The 20264-nt window shown below is 37.1% G+C and overlaps 1 protein-coding gene across 1 annotated transcript; it reads left to right on the top strand.

Annotated features, from left to right (window-relative positions):
• The first annotated feature begins 14012 nt into the window (after positions 1-14012).
• Positions 14013-15023, top strand: LOC107473084 (uncharacterized). The gene has a single exon (XM_016092615.1). It carries the CDS (start codon positions 14013-14015, stop codon positions 15021-15023), a length of 1011 nt encoding a protein of 336 aa, XP_015948101.1.
• The last annotated feature ends 5241 nt before the right edge of the window (positions 15024-20264 follow it).

The raw sequence follows: 20264 nt of genomic DNA, 5'->3' as shown, positions 1-20264 counted from the left end.
AGTTGGATGAAAAAAGTATCATTTTCGGTCATATGCCTTTACCATTAAGCCTTTAAATTTTTTTATTGTTAAAAAATAAATAATAAATTATTTATGATTTATTATAGTTATTCATGTTTTTATTTTTAAATTATTATTTATTAAAAAATAACTAAATCAAATTAATGAAATTTTCGAATTTAAAATTAATTAAAACTTATATAATTTTCATAAATACTTAATACTGTATAGCCTAATTTAATTAAAATTACTTAATCTCAATTTATCTAAAAATATCTAGTTTTACATTTTTTCCAAAAATAAACCCTAATTCTCAAATTAAAAATCCTAATCCTAATTTTACCCTAACTCTACCCACACTCACTCACTCACCTTAACCCTAAACCCTTCCAGCCACCACACCACCAAGTCCCCAAATGCACACTAACAATACAAAAATACACACACACAACAAGAGAAAGGGAAGAACGGAGAGGGAAAGAAAGGAAAAAAAAGGAAAAAGCTGGAATCAGAGAGCAAGAGAAAGACAGGGGGAAGAGGGAGGACGGCGCCGGCGGGCACTGTCGCCGTGCCGTCGTGTCGCTGTCAGGAAGGGGGAGACGTTGAGCAAGAGGAAGAGTTGCTTGATGAAGGAGCGCCGCTGTGCCTCCATCCCCCCCATCAGTTCACGTTCTACTGTCGTTGAGGGAAGCCGCCGTTGTAGTCGTCTTCATCTCGAGCGGGTTGTTGCCAGCTTCAACCACCGTCGCATCTCCCATTACAGACGAAGTTGAGGACGCGCAGGAGAGACAGTTGCGTGGAGGGAGGAAGACCGAGGAAGAAGGAAGAGGCGCTGTTTGCGCTGCTGCGCCCAGTCACCGTTCGTGGGTCACCGTCGTTGCCGCTGTTAGGGGTTGCGTCACTGAGCCCCTGTCGTCAAAAAACAACGCTACCTCGCCGGGATCCACTGCCGGTAAGGGCGTTCTCCCCTCTGATTTTGATTTTCTTTAATTTCTGGGAATATTGTTGTCATTGATTTTAGTTACAACCGTGTCATTCATGGCCCTATGCCAGCCATGATACTTCGTCGTTCTCAGGTATCACTTGTTCATTCTTTGTTCTGATTTCTTATTTATTATGATTTTTAAATTTTTCAAGCCTTAGGTTTTTATTTATTTAATTCTGTTTGTAAATTGTGTTTACTTGTTAAAACTTGCAAATTCTTTGTTCTGATTCCTTAGGATTTTTTTAAGTTTGTTTGTAAATTCTGTTTTATTTGTCGGAATTCGTTGTTATGGTTCTAATTTTGAAAACAATGTAAAAATTGAGGCACGACCTTGTTATCCTACTTTGAAGATTGAGATTAAAATAAGTTAATGATATTTCAAACAAGTTTCTGCACATGTTATAAGTTAGAAATTTCTTTGATTTCCATTTTGAAGGTTAGTTAGGCCAAGAGGGTAATGATTATCCAATATAACTTAGTTTCGTTGTCTAGTAATCACATATCTCTAGCCTATATTGGATTATATCTATCTCTTTGTTAAGTGGTGTTTGTTATGGTATTTAATGAAACAAGTAAATTAAAATTTGAAACAGAGAAAGTAGCAAAGAATAGAAAAAATGTATCGTATTGTTGCTTTCTTCAGAAAACAAACGATTGGTACAATAGCTATATATAGAACTTGTTATTAGTATTCACAAAATCTGAATGGTACTAACGGAAAGATACAAGCAGATTTGGTTAAGATTCCGGAATGGTCTTGTTGGCATATGCTAGATATGCATTTCGTCTTAAAATTTTGCACGAAAGAGGACTTAATCTGTTAAACAATAAAGGTATGGGCTTCCACTACGTATATGAATTTGATCACTTATTGAAAATCTCACTTCAATCCTACTTATCAAACCATTTAACATAATGATCAAGTAAAGTGTGTTCATTCTACTGAGAAAAAACTTGTTATTCATAGTCAATATGCAAGCATGATCAATGGTTTACAAAGTTGCCATCTAAAGTAGAGGATACATTAACTTGTTTGGTAGATATAATAAACTGAATTTATTTATTAAATTTTTTAGTTAAATTTTGCTTGTGTAATAGATGTACTAAAAAAATTTGAAGAGCAACGAATACGGTAAGAGGAAGAATTAGCTAAAATGAAAGCTCAATTGGAAGTTCAACAAGCCGTTGCTTTGACAATGAAATAAACTAGACAACTAAAGGTACTTCTAAAATTGCTTATGGTTTTAATACATATTCCTAGATGATTCCTATATTATTAGTATAGTTTAGTTTGTATATGGATCTATTTATCACATTTTACTTGTGTCATGGTTGAGAAATGACAAATGTCCTATTATTTGGTTTGATAAATTTGGTTGTGTATTGGCTGAGAAATAAGTTGTGAATTGGTTGTTTTTGTTGGAACTGTAGACAGTGAAAATATCCAAGTTTTAAGGGAGGGTCTGCCCAAATTTTTCTAAACATTTTGGATAAAACTTAATGGAAAAAATTATAATTAGTGTTATATCTTATTTCTAATTTTTTGTTTCGGTTTTTTTTTATTTACAGGAGTGCTGAAATGGTGACCACATGCTACCTTGAGGGCTCAAGAATATTTTGATTCATATAGACACTAATCTATGTTAGAACTTTTAACTTTTGGTTGAACTTGTGCAAGACATATAACTTGTAGAACTAATCAATGTACTCACTAATGTTATTTTATTTTAAAATAATTTTATCTAAATGAGGCATGTTTGAATTATATATGTTTTTACATATTATATAAATGTAGACTTGCTTAGTAAAATAGTTAATATATTAGTTAATTTAAAAAATAATTTAGTAAATTATGCATGCAATTTGTATTAAAAAATTGTTACAAAATAATTATTTTGCTTTTGTAACTAAAGAAAAAAAAATGTTACAAAATCAAGTTACATTTTGTAAAAAAATTTTATGATAGGAAAAAATAGATTGTCACCAAAAATACCTTGAAGATCAAAATTTGTTACTACTTTTGTAACGACTTCTGATTTTTTGTATCAGAAAAATTTGGTACAAAATATCACTTTGAATTGTAACAGTTTCATTTTTTGTTACAAAAACTTTTTGTAACGGGACATACTGCAACGGCCCCTTTTTTGTTACAAAATCCTTTTGTTTCAAAATTTTGATTTTTGGTAACAAATTTTTTTGTTATAAATATTGCTTTTTCTTGTAGTGAGATACCACATGTCCAATTTCTTCTTGAATGTAAGGCAAACCTGCATGTTCTTCAACTGACCTTAGGTATCCAAATCCATTTGGATCCTCTTATGTGAAATCTTTTTAGTTGCCCAAGAGCATTATAATCATAAAAAATTTTATATAATTTATTATCATTACCAAAAGACCTTAGAAAGATGAAGCATTGTTGAGGATTATGACCTTTTCTATTGCACTTATAGCAATGACTCTTGCTTACTGATTTTTATGATCTACTGAAAGTTTTTTGTTTGACAATCTTGGAAGAGGAAGTTTCAATTTTTTTTAACAGCGTGTTTGAAAACAGCTTTACTTTTCTCTTTGAATCCAAATCCAGATTTTTCACAACCAAATCTTTGACCAGCAATAATTTGTTAAGATTTTGTGAACCTTGAACAAATTTTGCTAAGTCTTTATTAAGGCTTTTAATTTTTTTATTCAGCCTTTCATTTTCAGCAATTAAATTAGTGGAGACAGTGACCGAATGCTTGAGTTTGAATTTGTTTAATTCAGCTCTTAAAGCATTGTTTTCTTCTTTTAAAGAAATTTCATCACAAGCTTTGGTTGCCTTTACTTTTTCCAATAAAAATTCATTTTCAGTTCTCAATGCTTCATTATTTTTCTTGCATTTAACATATTTATCTAAGAGTTTCTTAGAGTTCACAATAAAGTCTTTGATAATGAAGTGCAATTCATCAATAGATAGGTCAGAAAGATCTACCTCATCTTCATCAGTGTGATCGGCTATCAAGCATAGTTGAGCCTCTTGATTTGAATCTTCAGAATTAGTATCATTTTTCAAGTCTTCCCATGTTTTCATCATCACTTTCTTTTTTTCCTTCTTTGATTTTTTGCCTTTCCTTTGTTGAGGATAATCTGACTTGAAATGACCTGATTTCTTGCAATGGTGACAGGTGAACTTGGTTTGATCCTTTTTGAATTTTTTGGATGAAGAACTTCCTTTGCCTTTGTTTTTGAATCTCAGTAATCTCCTCATTTTTCTTGCAAAGAGCACCAATTCTTCATCTAAGAAACTGTTATCAGATTCTTCTTCTTTGGTTGTCATTCTTAATTTCAGTGCTACACTGTTCTTTTTGTCATCTTTGTTTTGAGACATGTGAGTAGTTTCATAGGCCAGTAGCTTGCCTCTTAGCTTATCATAGGTGATTTTTATCAAATCATTTCTTCCAGAGATGGCTGTGCTTTTTACTTCCCACTTCTTATTAAGACTCCTCAAGATCTTCCTAACCAAAGTTTCTTCCGAGTAGCTCTTCCCCATGGCATTCAGATTGTTAATGATTATTGAGAACCTTTCGAACATTTGATCGATGCTCTCGTCTTCCTTCATATTGAACATTTCATATTCCTTCATCAGCATATCAATTCTGGTCTCCCTCACTTGTTTAGTACTTTCATGGGTGAGTCTGAGCTTGTCCCAGATTTCTTTAGCCGTCTTGCACCTTAAAACTTTTCTGTATTCTTCAAAACTGATTGTGCAGTGCATTAGGTTGATTGCTTTGCATTGAGTTCAACCTTCTTCTTTTCTTCCTCTGTCCACTCATTGTCTTCTTTTGCCACAACTTCTCCATCATCATTTTGCTTGGTTGGAACGTCTGGTCCATTGAGAATAATCTTCCAAATGTTGTAGTCGATTGACTGCACGAAGATTCTCATTCTCTCTTTCTAGTAAGAGTAGTTGCTGCCATTGAAGTAAGGAGGTCTATTATTTAACTGCCCTTTAGTGAGTGTGTACATCATAATGTTAGGACCCATATTATTGGTCATGGATCTTTACTCTAAGCTGTGAAATTTGACTTCTTGAGACCTTACTTATGATACCAATTGAAGGAACTATTAGAACTTGAGAAAGGAGGAAGGGTTGAATCAAGTTAGCTCAAAATTGAGCTTCTTTTGCTCTGTTTTAGCGGAAACTAAATATGCAAGAGATTTTTTTGTTTTGTCTCATACGAAAAAAAAAATAGAGAATGGAAGAAAAAAAGAGGCCAACATGTATCCTGATTCGGTTTCTAAGTGTCATAAAACCTACATCCAGTCTCCACCACAATCATGGTGGAATTTTTACTATAATCAACTGATTACATTCACCAATACTATTGATCACAACTTAATTTAACTGGTATCTACCACTAAACTTTCTTCACCAAAACTCAGCTTCCAAGTGCTGTCTCAACTTGGAAGAGGAACCTAAATAGATTCAAATTCACCAAGTGGTATCCCAACTTGGCAAGAGAAACTAGTCCTAGTTCAACAACTCAATTACACAAATTTTCAGTGGCTCTTTCATGCATCTTTTTTGCCTTTTCTCTCATGACTTTTTCACTCAAATAATCAGCATTTTCTTAATACAAAAGATGACATAAGATAGCCATAACAAATAAAATCAGAAATAAAGCTCTAATAGAAGAAAAAAAATTCAGCTCAAGTATTGAGATGATGCTCTTGAATGTGCTCTCTTTTTCTTGTCTTCCAATGGTGAAGTGAGGCCTGTTTTATATCATCTTGCTATTTCAAAGTGTTCTTCAATGCCTCTTCTAATTTCTCGTACCATCAATCTTTGGAGCTGTCTCTGAGGGCATGTAATCCTTTTTCCATCTCCACTAACTCTACTGGTTGAGGAGCTATTCCACTACCTCTGCTATCCTTGGATTTGTTTTTTTCCTTAGCATGCATTTCTTTCTCCCTTTGCTCCATTACTTCTGGTATCCGAGGAGCTGCTCTACTGCTTCTGCTCTTGTGCAAGTTTGTGTTTTGCTCTCCCAAATTCTGAATGTTGCTTTATTGATGTCTTTGTAGTGAGAGTGTCTCCAACTATCCTTGATTTTGTCTTGGTGTTACAGATGTCCCAGTATTGACAAATGTTACTTTTACATGTGTTCAATCTAAGAATTTTTGGATTTCTCTCTTGACTCATGTACTGATCTGTTGTTCATTTGTAAATAATGGGTTTAAAGTGTTGGAGCTGTAACACTTTAAGTTGTTGAAGCAATACTAACTTAAACTGAAGCAACATATAAATGGGTCTGCATCACTTAGCACACACATTAAATCAACTTAGACTTTTATCCCAAATAATATTTGTCATCATATATGAGTCCAAAATCAAATTTAGCTCAACAACAAAATTTTTAAAAAAAAAGATACTTTTTATAGTGCCTAAATTTTAGATATAAAATTTAAAAATAAAAGAGTAGATTTCATCTTTTTCTATTTTTACTTTTTGGTAATTTAGACACAAAAATCATAAACACAAAAAAACTCTTCTTAAAAGAATTGTAGCATAGAGCTTTCTAAAATCCGATTACCATGCCATACCTCTATTGGAACAGAAGTGGTTAATGGCATGGTCTATGACTATGAAAAGTATTTAGGGACTTTATGAAACTAAATTAAGAACTAATTAATTTTTTACTGTTACTCTGAATATTATAAACGCCAATATATGAAAGGAAAATAGAACTAGGGAAATCTTCTTACTCAAAACGAAAATTAATCAACTCGGTAAGAATTAAAGTATTTTCTATTCACCTCAAAAATTAAGAGGTTTTCTTTTGGTAAAATCAACATATATTTTTTCAAGAGAACTGAAAATACTCTTTTGGTACCGGATGAAATTGGACCGGGGGCTTGGGTTTAAATTTCTTTGTTCCTATAAACCAATTCTTACTCAATGATTATTTAATTTATATAAATAATAAAATATAATTCTTCATGTTGGTCGGAACATTTGCATGTTTTTTTTGGGTTAATTATATTTTTTGTCTTTAAGATCTGGCATGAAAATTAAATTCGTTCGCGACACTTTTTTATTATTAAAATCATTCTCAATATTACAAAACGTTATAAAATCATCCTTTTATCTATAAATAATATTTTTCTGACGATTTTACCCTTTTAAAAAATACCCCTTCTTTCATCACTAACCCCAGCTTCCTTCATTCATCATCACCGAGTCTTTTTCTCTCTCTCTCTTACTCCCAGACTCATACTCTCCCTCATCACTAATCCTTAATCCCTTCTGAGATTATCAACAGCGCTGCCGCATGTAGTCCTAGCCAAAGCAGCACTCTAGACTCTTTCTCTCCTCCGCCACCGACACCCACGCCGCCAACACTCGACCTCACACTCTCCCCCTTAGCTGCCTCCGCCGACACAACGACGGTGTTCCTGATGGCTCGTCCAGTTATGTTCTTCGAAGCGTTCGCTCGAGTTGGGATGTGCGGGTTTGACAGTTCCGTTGCCGATTTTCGACGCGCTGCTGTTGTCGTTGCTGCCTCTAGCGCAGCGCATAGAGATTCTGATTCGTTCTTGGTCGTGGTCAACAATGGTCTTGCTCGTTGCCAGCATCGTCTTACTCAACCTCTTCTGCTTCTTCGATTCCTCTGTCTTTCTCTCCTTCTGTGTTTTGATTCTCTCTATTCTACTTTTTCGAAGGCACACACATTAAGCATCAGATCCGTTGCTTCTAGAAGGTCTTCGGCAAGAATAAAATCATCAGCTTTAGTGCTCCATGCGTGAGGGGAAGTGGGTGTTGGATATTCTGGGGTTTATTTTGAGGGGAAGTGCTCCATTGGCTTCTAGTGGCTTCTATGTTTTGTTATTACAGAAAAAAATATTGTGTTTTTGGTTTGTCTTGGTACAAAATACAGAAAAAATATTGTGTTTTGTGGTTTGTTGTTGTTACAGTAGCTCTGTGTTTTATTTCTTGGATTTCAGCAATTTTTTTTTCTATTTTTTCTTTCTTTTACTTGATTTTCTGAATTTGAATTTCTTCTTCATTCTTTTATTTTTTCTAATTTTCTTTCTTCTAGTGGAGGTGTGATGGTTAGACTTGTTGAATTTTTTATTTATTTTGTAATTGTTGCTGTTGCTGGATTGTTGATGTGGTTAGGAGTTAGTGATGAAGGAGAACAGGAGTTTAATTGGGAGAAAGAGAAAGAGTAAGAGGCTCAGTGATGATAAAGAAGGAGTTGGGGGTTAGTGGTGAGGATAAAATAGTCTAGAAAATATTGTTTATAGACAAAAAGATAATTTTATAACATTTTATAATTTTGAGAATGATTTTAATAACAAAAAAAGGTCGAAAAAAATTTAATTTTCACCATAAATCTTAGGAATGAAAAAAATATTTAACTCTTTTTTTTTTCAAATAGGTATGGCATGTACGTTTAGACAAAAAGAAATTCCATGATCACCATGGATTTTTTATTTCTCTTCTTGGAGTGTCACTGTTGTTTCCATTTTTTGAAGACAGCAGTGGCCCTCTCATGTTTTCCTGTAATCTCATTTTTTATTTCTTAAAATAGCGGTCTCTCTTTTTTTTTTTACCCTTCTATTCTTTTCATTTTTTAAGTTTCAATTCTTTTATGGTGTTATTGTTGTTTTGTGATTTTTTTTTATTTTAAGATGGTTTGCCTATCTTGTAATATGTTGGATTTTGAAGATTTTGAAAAATACATTACAGATGGTAATTATTTATAGGCTAATATTTATTTATAGAGATAGGATATTGAGACAGAAACACAGATATAAAATTGTTATATAGACAAAAATAATGTGTTTAAAGACATTGAATTAATATATTTTATATCTATGTTGACAGGAATGACACAACGATACTAATAAGAGACAGGACTTATTTTTTATTTTTTCTTTTATTATTCTTGTTAATTTTTTATAATTACATTTTTATTATTATATTTTTACTCAAAATTTTTGAATGAAAAAAATGAAAATAAATTGAATTTTCATAATTTATTCTAATTTATCACTAAACAAAATACAAAAACACAAAATTTTATATTTCTGTCTTTTGTGTCTTATTCTTAGTGTGTTGTTTTTTCCTATTCTAAAAAACAAACGCAGTCTAAAAAATCTTCCAAATCAGAAATAGACTCAAAATATATTTTACCATGTTATAGCACTATTATTCTTTAATTTTACGTACAAAATGTGTAACTTTCTTACCTTTTTGGTGATTGCTCTCATACCCCGATATTTGTGATAAAACTCATACCCTGTGTATGTAGATCAATACAATATAGACATATGGCATCATTAATCCTAGTCAATTAATAATTGAATAATTTTAAAAATTGAAAATTTAATGTATTTTAAAAGCGTATTAATTATTATTTGTATACAAATACGAATACGCATATACTTTAATCATATACAATTAACCATGGTTAAGCATTTTTGTTTATTAAAATTAATATAAAATTAAAATAAAGAACCTCTTCCATTTCCCATCAGCAATGTCTTCTTCCCAAAACACCTACTAGTTATTGTTTTTTGTTCTAAGTTAGACTCCTGAACACCCAACTCTTCAGATCTGAACCTTTCCACCATTGTCGTTTACCACCGGTCACCGACACTGCCATCTCATAGGCCTTCGTCTATCTCCATCTCCATCGCCCGTGTTAGCCTCCGTGACCACGATTATAGCGCCCCTGTTTCCGCCTCCAACAGCAGTGTCGCCGCCTTCTCTCACCTCCGTGACCCCCGCCTTTCTGTAATTTGGGGTGATAATTAAAGAAGAATTTAAATAGCAATTTTAGGATTAAACAGTGAACTTGTATTGGCTCAACAACTGAAATGATAATTCTAATTAGGCAAGTGATTACTTTAAATTCCAGAGTCAATCATAATATATAGTGCAATTAATCTAATTGATCAATCTATATAGTAGATATAGAGCTCAAAAAATTGTATCCATGGCAAAAAATTTGTTCCATAAAAAAATCAACAAAATAAAACTGACGATTTGAACATGCAAGCAACAAGCCCAGATAACCAAAAAAAATTAAATTCATTATTTGAACAGAGGATGAATACCTAACCTAATGTCGGGTGTGGACATCAGTGACAGTGATGGAGAATGCTGCTACGCTGGTGGATCGGAGGCGGGGGTCACAGAGGCTCAGGACGTGAGAGAAGGCGGCGACACTGTTGTTGGAGGCAGAAACAGGGGGCGCTATAATCGTGGTCTAACACGGGCGATGGAGATGGAGATAGACGAAGGCTTGTGAGATGGCGGTGTCGGTGACCGGTGGTGAACGACGATGGTGGAGAGGTTCAGATCTGAAGGGTTGAGTGTTCAAAAGTCTAAATGAAAACAAAAAATAATAACTAGTGGGTGTTTTGGAAAGAAGACAACGCTGATGAAAAAGGGAAGAGGTTTTTTATCTTAATTTTATATTAATTTTAATAAACAAAAATACTTAATCATAATTAATCGTATATGATTAAAGTATATGTATATTCGTATTTGTATACAAATAATAATTAATATGCTTTTAAAATATATTAAATTTTCAGTTTTTAAAATTATTCAATTATTAATTGACTAGGATTAATAATGTTACATATCCATATTGTATAGTATGAGTTTTATCACAAATATTGAGGTATAAGAGCAATCACCTTCTTCTTTTGATAATGAACCAGTAGCAAGTAACTTAGTTTTCCTAGGGAAGAAGAAGATACAAGATTAAATTTCCAAAGTCGATTATCATTTAGTTTATTATTTGTCTCCATTAGATGTAACTGGCACCCGTCTCCACCACAAAACACCATTGACAGCAATGTGTGCTCTAGACTTCAGAGAAAACGACAAAATTTAACAGCCTATATATGTATACATTGGGTTATTGATTATACTTTTATTGTTTATTCAAATATGTTAATTAATTTAATATATTAGAAACTGTGAAAGATGAGGTTCGAATTGCGGGAAGAGACTCAAGAATTTGGATTTAGAGAGAAAATTTTTTGTTAATTCTTATTATGAGAAAAATACAGAAATAAAATGTGATTGAACTAACTTTTTCTGATACAAGTTAGTCTATTTATACATAGCTTCCAAGAGTAATTAACTAACTAATCATAAATATAATAACATAACTAATATTAACAAACTAACAAATTAACCTTTGTTATTTTTTATTTTTTCTTTTATTATTTTCCTCTTTTTTATTCAGCTTGACCAATCATCTTTTGAAAAGAGCCATCTTAAATCTTACAACAAATATCATTAAAGACAAATTCACAATTAATAGAATTGGTTAATTTTAAAATTAAAATTAGATTAAATTTTGAATTCTGGAATGATAGAACATTATATTATTAAGAAAAAAAGACTTTGAAAATATTATAATTCCTGCTATTGAGGTGTTGGTGTGAGTTCCATCTGATAATTAAGTCAAACTAATTTATTTTACTTATGAATCCTGCATCTTTTTTACTGTATTTAAGTATGAATATGATATGATTGGCATCACAACTCACAAATACAATTATGTTGGACTGACATGCAAATGCAAATGATAAAAAAGCTATTGGACAAGGCCAATCAACCGTGCAATGTGTTGGTAATACATATAAGAGCCTAATATTTTAAGAATAAATTTCTACATACAATTTTTTGGGCTCATTAATTTAAATATGAAAAATATTTTGGTGTATTGAGTGAAAATGGAGTAACTGTGTGTATTATAAATAGATGGACGTGTCAGATGAAGGGGTAACATGCAGGAGGCGTGGTGCCTTCAACACGTGGGGGGCGTGGAGGCTAGGTGACATGCTGTGGTTGAGCCACCTAAGCAGTATGCATGGGGCGTGCTGACGTGGCAGAATTTGGTTGGCCAGGAGGTGCAGCACGTGGGGGCGTGATGAGTCAGCACGTAGGAGGCGTGCTGACGTAACAGAATTTGGTTGGCCAGGAGGTGCAGCATGTGGGGGCGTGATGAGTCAGCACGTGGGGGGGGCGTGCTGACGTGGCGAGGAGTGATTGGTCCAAGTATGCAACACGTGGGGGGCGTGATGACTCAGCACGCAGGGCGTTCTGACACGTGTCAAAGCGTGATTGGTTGAGGCAGGCAGCACGTGGGGGGTGTGTTAAGTGCACTGCTCTATATAAGGTAGAGCTCAAGAGTGTTTTCTATATTGAGTGAGATTTGAGTGTGTTGTGAGGATTCTTTGAGGCTGTTGTTGGTGTAATAGAGGGCACCGCAAATTTGGTGGTGTATCGCAACGGTGAGATAATACGTAATACTCATGAGGGAGTGAGGTTTGTGTCCCAGAATTCATTTTCGTTTGTGGTTCCATGCACGATGACGTTAATGGAGCTGCAGAACGGCCTCTGTCAAAGCATGGAGAATGGTACGTTAATGAGAGTGAGCAGAATTCTGTACCAGAATCCAGTTGTGATTTTTGGTGGTCTAATACAGTTTGATGCCATGCCGATCACTGATGAAGCGAGTATGCAGAAGATGTTTCAAATTCACCGGCAGACTCAGATGCGACACCCACAGATTGAGGTGTACGTTGATTTTGAAACTGTAGAGGCAGTGGCGGTTCAGAATGATATAGATATACATGATGATAGAGCTACAGTGTACCAAGGAATGAATAGTGACAGTGAATATGACTTCGAAGCCACTTATGAGGCCGGCGACGAAGATGAGGATGGTAATGTGGGAGTTGAGGCAGCAGTAGAGAATGTAGTGGTGAGTCCGTCGAGCAGTCAACCGATGGATGTTCCACCTTTTATGCATGAGTTGGATCTCGAGGCCATGCATGCCCCCGAGTTTCCGGAATATACAAAGATAGGTATGTGGTGACTAAATAATAATTTTTTGTTAGTTTATACGTTCGATTGAGTAATAAACAGTGTTGTCTTAACCGGACCGGACTGGACCGAACCGGCCGGTTCGACCAAAAAATCGATGAACCAAATATTAAACCGGTTTGGTCCGTTAATTAAACCGAATAAGGAAACGAACCAGTATGAATCGGTGAAACCGGAAATGAACCGATGAAAATCGGTCAAACTCGGGAAATCGGTCTAACCGAACCACTGAAAATTAAAATAGTTGAATATTCTTATAATGTTAGTAAATATATGTATTTTAAATTTTAACTTTAAATTTTTTTACTATTTTTTAATTTTGTTGACATAGGCGTTGCCGATGCTGAGGATGGGGAGTTCCAGATTGGAATGAAATACAGTTCTAGAAAGTCGGTCGTCGCAGTAATTAGAAGTTTCACTATTGCTAAAGGAGTTGACTATGAGGTGTATGAGTCTGAGCCACAGACGTTCTATGCAAAATAAAAGATGTACGGGCGTGGATGTGACTGGCTTATCCGAGCTAGCTTGATACGGAAAAAAGGTTGTTGGGAGATACGAAGATACAACGGTAGGCACACGTGCACGATCGGAACAATTTCACAAGATCATTTCAAGTTGGACTCAGATACAGTTGTTGATGCTATAAGGCCATTGGTTGAGACGGACCCGTCCATCAAGGTGAAATCTATAATTGCGGAAGTCCAGTCAAGGTTCAACGATACCATTAGTTACCGAAAGGCTTGGTTGGCAAAGCAGAAGTCCATAGCCAACGTTTTCGGTGGTTGGGAGGATTCTTACCAAGCGTTGCCATGGTGGCTCTCGGTCATGGTGCAGAAGATGCCTGGTTCAGTTGTCCAAATAGAAACACGACCACTGTACAACGGGAATGAGGAGGCGCAAGGTGTAAAAATACTTCATCGTGTATTTTGGAGTTTCAATCCATGCATTAGGGTATTCAGGCATTGCAAGCCCCTGGTTCAGGTTGACGGCACACACCTATATGGAAAATACAAAGGTACACTTCTAGTCACTGTAGCACAAGATGGGAACTAGAATATTGTGCCTATCGCCTTTGCCTTGGTGGAAGGGGAGACAGCTGATGCGTGGCACTTCTTTCTCAGGAATCTGCGAATGTATGTTGTTAGAAAAGACGGCGTGGGTATGATCTCAGACCGACATGAGTCAATACGGGCAGTAGTAAATCGTTCCGGTGGCGACTGGCAACCTCCAAGAGCATGGTGGATGTTTTGTATAAGACACATCGGCAGTAACTTCTCAAGGGCATTTAAAGTCCTTCATTTGCAAAAGCTTGTTGTCAACATAGGGTATTCAAGAACGGTGGAGGAGTACAATATGAACTATAAGAGGTTGGAAGAGCGAGGCGAGGCATATGCCAGGTGGTGCGATGCCATTGGACTCAGACATTGGGTATTGGCATTCGACGAGGGACATCGATGGGGCCATATCACAACAAACCTTGTCGAGTGCATTAACTCAGTGTTGAAGGGTGCCCGTAATCTACTTGTGTTGGCGCTGGTCCGAGCAACATATTATAGGTTAAATGAACTTTTTACGTGGAAGAGTGCCGAGACTCACGAACGCAAGCGTGCTGGATATACGTACTCCGCATTTGCGCAACAGCGGATAGAAGCAAGTATGCAACAGGCTGGGAATATAGTTGTGCACCGCTTTGATAGACGAAATGAGGTGTTTGAGGTGCGCGAAATGACTACTGGAAAGGTGCTAGTTGTTGATCTTGCACGACAGACGTGTGACTGTGGGCACTTTCAGGTTGAACGAATACCATGTCGCCATGTTATTGCTTGCTGTGCTAACCAGCGTCTCGATTGGCAGTTGTATGTGCATGATGTGTACAAGATGACAGAGGTTTGTAAAGTATATAGGTTTGAGTTTACACCATTAGGTGATCCCGATACATGGCCTGCTTATGAGGGACCCACATTGGTCGCTAATCCCACACAGAGGCGAACGTCTAAAGCCAGGCCCAAACTGATCCGATACTTGAATGAAATGGACTCACGCGACATGCGTGGTCCTCGGATATGCCGTCTCTATGGTGCTCAGGGTCATAGTCGGAGTAGGTGTCCTCAGTGTGCTGGACCGAGTGGTGCTGGTTCGTAGTTTAATATTGTCATGTTTGTATTTTTTAATTTGTATTTTGTTAGTCGATGCTTTTGAAATTAGACGTGTTTGTATTTTTCAATTGAAGTCTATCCATTGATATTAAAATGGTCGCTTAACATTGTCATTAACTAATTACATAAGTAAACAAAACAAACATTAAACACGATTTACATATGTTAACAAAACAAACATTAACTGATTACATAAGTTAATAAAACAAAAATTAAACACGATTTACATAAGTTAACAAACCAAACATTAAACACGATTTACATTAAGTTAACAACCAAAGCTCACTTCTTTCCAACGAACTAGTGCAGTCCCTTACACATAATGCCCGTCTCTAACCGCGATGGAGTATACCTATCAGGTGGATTTCGCTCCGTTTGTAGGTCATATGGGTGACCTTGAACTGAGTCATCCACCCCCGGAGCTCCCGAACCGCCTGCCTTTGTAGGAGCGGCTGACCCACCTGCATCTATCGGAGCGGCCGACCCGCCTGCCTCTGTCGGAGCGACCGACCCGCCTGCCTCAGCTAGAGCGGATGGACCGGGAATGAACGTGTCAACAACTGCGTATGCCCGCTGACGCTGGATAAAACCACTATCACATGACGCACTCTCTGACGAGTGGTTGAAAGTACGACCCCGCAAACCATGTCCCATATCTACTGATGCCCTACGTGGATCAGCCGGCACTGACGGTGAAGGGATACCACTAAAATCTGACCAGCCACCCAAACCAACATCAGTCTAATTCTGTAGTAGCTGATCTCCAGGTCCGTTGCTGGAGAAGTCAAACCAATCATGACCGGAAGGAATGGTAAGTATGGGATCATGATGCTGAGAGTTCTGGTTGTGCTGGGACTGCTGAGAGTGGTGGCTGTGCTGGGACTACTGAGAGTGGTGGCTGTGCTGAGACTGCTGAGAGTAGTGGCTGTACTGAGTGTGATGGCTACCATGACTGTAGGCCGGTGGCTGTGGTATATAATAAGGAAACAGCTCAAACACTGCATGCTGAGGTGGCTAAGGGGGAGGTGGCTGTGGGGCAAGTGGCTGTGGATGATGAGAAACGTACCCCGTCAATCTCAACAGATGTCCGTAGGAGCGCATGTACCAATCCCGGTACTCAGTGTAAGACCTGGTTAATTAACGACTAATTAACCTATAAATGAGAATTTATTCTAGAAAGCCAAAAATGTAATTTTTATGTCTTAATATGATAGAGGAGATTGAGACGAGAATTTCGGTACCAATTTTATAGAATTCAGACCAAGATTGGACCGAACGGGCCAAACCGGGCCAATCGGATCCAAAGTGGGCCCTTGGCCCAACTAAACTAAACCAAAACCCTAGTTTTCAGCACTCTCTCTCCTTATTAGACACACACACACGCTGAAAATGGTGGAGGGGAAGGGAAGAACACTCTCAAGTTCTCTCCCTTGGTTGATCTTCAAACCACCATAACTTTTGATCTAGAGCTCTGATTGCCACACCGTTTGTGGCCACACGTTCACTGCGGAGAGCTCTACAAAACCCATACAATCAATCTTGAGGTAAGCCACGTTTTGGTCTTCGAATTTCTAGCTTTGATTTCGAATTTCATGAGCAAAAATGTTGAGATTTTGGGCTCTTTGATGTTATAGGACCCAACTTTCTTGAAGAAGAAGGTTAATCTTGTCTCCTTGGAACTTGGGTGTGGTAAGATTCTCAATCCTAGTGTAATTTTTTGTTCTATGAGGTTTGGGTATTGAGATGTTGTGTATGGGTATGATGATTGTGACTTAGGTTGTGTTTGTGTAAATTTTGGAGCTTGATTGGTGACTTTGAAAAGCTTGAAAAGGGATTTGGTAGTGAAAAATCTGTTCTTGAAAGTGTTGAGGCCTTGAGAGCTTGAAGAAAAGTGGTTTGGAATTGCTCCGGTTGAGCTTGGGGAAATCGGCTAAGGTATGGTCTCGGTTTCCCGTATCTAATATGTAATGTGGTAGGAAATACTTAGGCTAGATGCCCTAAGATAGGCATTGAATTGTTGGTGTTATTGAATGGTTGATATATATGATGTGGTCATATATGTGATGATGATTATTTATGCCTTGAGGGTATGATGTATGAGAAATATGCATGTTGTGATATATGCTTGATGATTGATTAAGGTTGAATTATGAGTGAAATCATATTGTTGGTGATTATGATATTGATTACGTATAACGATGGTTGATTGGAAATGGTGTTGTTGAAAATTGGCATGAGGAAGAGTATATGATATGTCAATGTGTTTGAGTTTGAACCACTTGGGTGAAGTGGGTTAAAATGATGGGATGATGATTTTGTGAATTGTGGTAAAGTATCAATGTGTGAGTTGAGGAGGATTGATGTTGACTTTGATATGTTTTAATTGATTTCAAAGACAAGGGATGAAATTGGCATGTTTTGATTGATTTTGAAAAGAGTTAAAATTGACTTGTTTTGAAAATGGCACTTTATGGTTTTGTATGAAAACATATTTTTTTGGACATATTTTGACGGGACATAACTTGGGCTACGGATCTTCGTTTTGTGCCAATTCTGTTTAGAAATAAAATTGGATTCGGGATGTCCATGCCGTTCGAAGAACGGGCGAAAGACGATTTAAAATGAGAAAGATATGTCCGTCGAAAGATTGGGGGTTGAAGCTGTGAATTTTGCAGCTTTTAACTTAGAAAAAATTTAGCAGAATAACCCCCGCGCGTAGGCGCACTTGGCGCGTACGCGCCATTCTTCTTGAAAGCGCCATCCACGCGTGCGCGTGGTGTGCGCGGGCGCGCCGATGTGCTGCACCCAATGGCCAGCTATTTTCCCGAAAGTTGTGCCAGAGTTGTGCCAGTTTTGTGCCTGGGGCGCAAGAGCACCCACGCGTACGCGTTGTTGGCTATTTTTCAATCCACGCATTCGCTTGGAGGGTGCATACGCGCCGATGAGTTTTGTGGCCATCCATGCATGTGCGTGGAGTACGCGTGCGCGTGGATCTAGTTTTCATCCCAAAGTTGATTTTTGAGTTTTAAAAGCCAAATTTCATACTTCAAAAGCCTCCGATCTCACCACTTATGTCTTAAATCATTATGATATGCCTAGCTATGAGAAAAGGGGCTAGTGAATGTGGTAACTTGCGAGTGAAGCAAGGGAAAAATGAATGATCAATGAGGATCAAAGATGATTATGCGAGATGCGGAGGATGGCGGTGGAAGTGCTTGTTATGCCATGGGCCGAAAGGCCATAATTGTTAATGAATTGGCTGGTTATGGATTTAACCGTGAGCTGGATGGCTAGATTATTGCCGTGTTACGGCGGAGCCATGATTATGGCTAAGTATAAATGTATATATGCTGTTGAATATTCACCAGTGAAGGTGATGGATATAGACCATGATTATGATCAAGTTTATGATGAGTATAACTCGAGTTGGGGATGCACGATAGAGGGACAGTCCAATGGTTTACTACCAGGACTTGTCGGGTTGGCTCTATAACCGACAGATGATATCATCAGCCATTAGGGACAGGCATTCATCATATGCATACTATGTGAATTGATTGAGATTGCCTATTTGACTGCATATTACTTGCTATTTGTCTAAATGCCTTACTTGTTCCTATTTGTATATCTCTTGTCTGATATAACTGTGTTTGCTATATTATACTCCTGCTAGTGGTTGGGAGGTTTGAAGGAATTGGAAAGGGAAGTATTATCTAGATTGAAGAATCTTTAGTCAGATGCCCTTTATGGTTTAGCTTGTTTATAAGCTTTGAATTATTTGGACGAAGTTCTAGGATTGCCTTCGGCTTTCCTTTATTATTATGTATTATATATGTGGAAGTTATTACCATGCTGGGGACCTCTGATTCTCACCCATGCGGATTTTGTGATTTTCAGATACAAGACATGAGGTTTCTCGCTGAAGCATCCTGAGACTTCTGGATTAGTGAAGATCCTTTGTTCTCGGGACTCTGTTTTGATTCATATATTTTGTTTAGATACTTTTATCTCCATTAAATAAGACAAACTGTGATGACTCCTGTTATAGGAGATTTTGGAGAATAAATTTTCTGTATTTGTGTCCCTTTGGGTTTTATTGGGGTATCTTATTCTATTTATATGTATATATTGCTATGCTCGGACCGGTTATCTTCGCAACCGGATTTTGAGTCTTGATATTCCTGTTTTTGACACTCCTTTGTATATATATAATCTTGCGCTGGCTTATCCTTCGTTCGTTACGTTATCGATTGGAGTGTTGCGCTTTCGAGTTGCGATTTTTTTTACCCCTTTTTCTACAAAGGCTCCTAGTTATAATCAATCATTCATACTACTATACGTACTAAATTTTTATTTTAGAGGTCGTAATACCTTGCCATCTCTGAATTATGACTTAAGCATAAGACTCTGTATAGCAGGGTGTTACATTATGGTATCAGAGCAGTTCGTTCCTGTAGAGCCTGAGGGACAGACTGACTATGCTTCTGTGCATTCTATGTATGTGTGTTATGTGCTATTAGTATATCTACTTGATATAATTGGCATAAATGTTCATGAGTATGCATTTGGGACTTTGAAGCACTAGACTTCCGATATTGAGACTGATCAACTTAATATCGATTATTTGGTGTGTATAGGGACCAGATGGCTCCTCATGGACGGGTAGAGGCCATGGAAGAGGTCGTAATATTGCTCGTGCGCCAGAGACTAACCCTAATGATCCGATGAACTTTATGACGGCGTTGGAGAATATGGCTACTGCTATGCAAGCCACTACTGAGGCTCTTGGTCAATAGATGAACAACCATGGTAATGATGGAGGTGGAGTTCAGGGTCCGATGACACTGGCAAACTTTTTGAAGGTTAATCAACCTAAGTTCAAGGGAACTACTAGCCTGACTGAGGCCGATACATGGTTTCAGTCTATGGAGCGAGCACTACAAGCGCAGGTGGTGCCTGAAGGGCAGCGTGTTGAGTTTGCTACCTATTTGCTGACTGGTGAAGCGTCGCATTGGTGGCAAGGTATCTGACGTCTTCTGCAGCAGGGTGACGACTATATCACCTGAAATGTCTTCTGAGAGGAGTTCTATAAGAAGTACTTTCCAACTTCTGCTAAGACGGCTAAGGAACTTGAGTTACTGCAGTTGAAGCAGGGCACCATGTCCGTATCTGAGTATACTGACAAGTTTGAAGAGTTATCCAGGTTCTCCCGTATGTGTTAAGGGAC

The sequence above is a fragment of the Arachis duranensis genome, chromosome 2, assembly GCF_000817695.3.
Source record: "Arachis duranensis cultivar V14167 chromosome 2, aradu.V14167.gnm2.J7QH, whole genome shotgun sequence".
Taxonomy (NCBI): domain Eukaryota; kingdom Viridiplantae; phylum Streptophyta; class Magnoliopsida; order Fabales; family Fabaceae; genus Arachis; species Arachis duranensis.
Note: the sequence above shows the minus strand (reverse complement) of the source record. Positions and strands in the feature narration are given on the sequence as shown.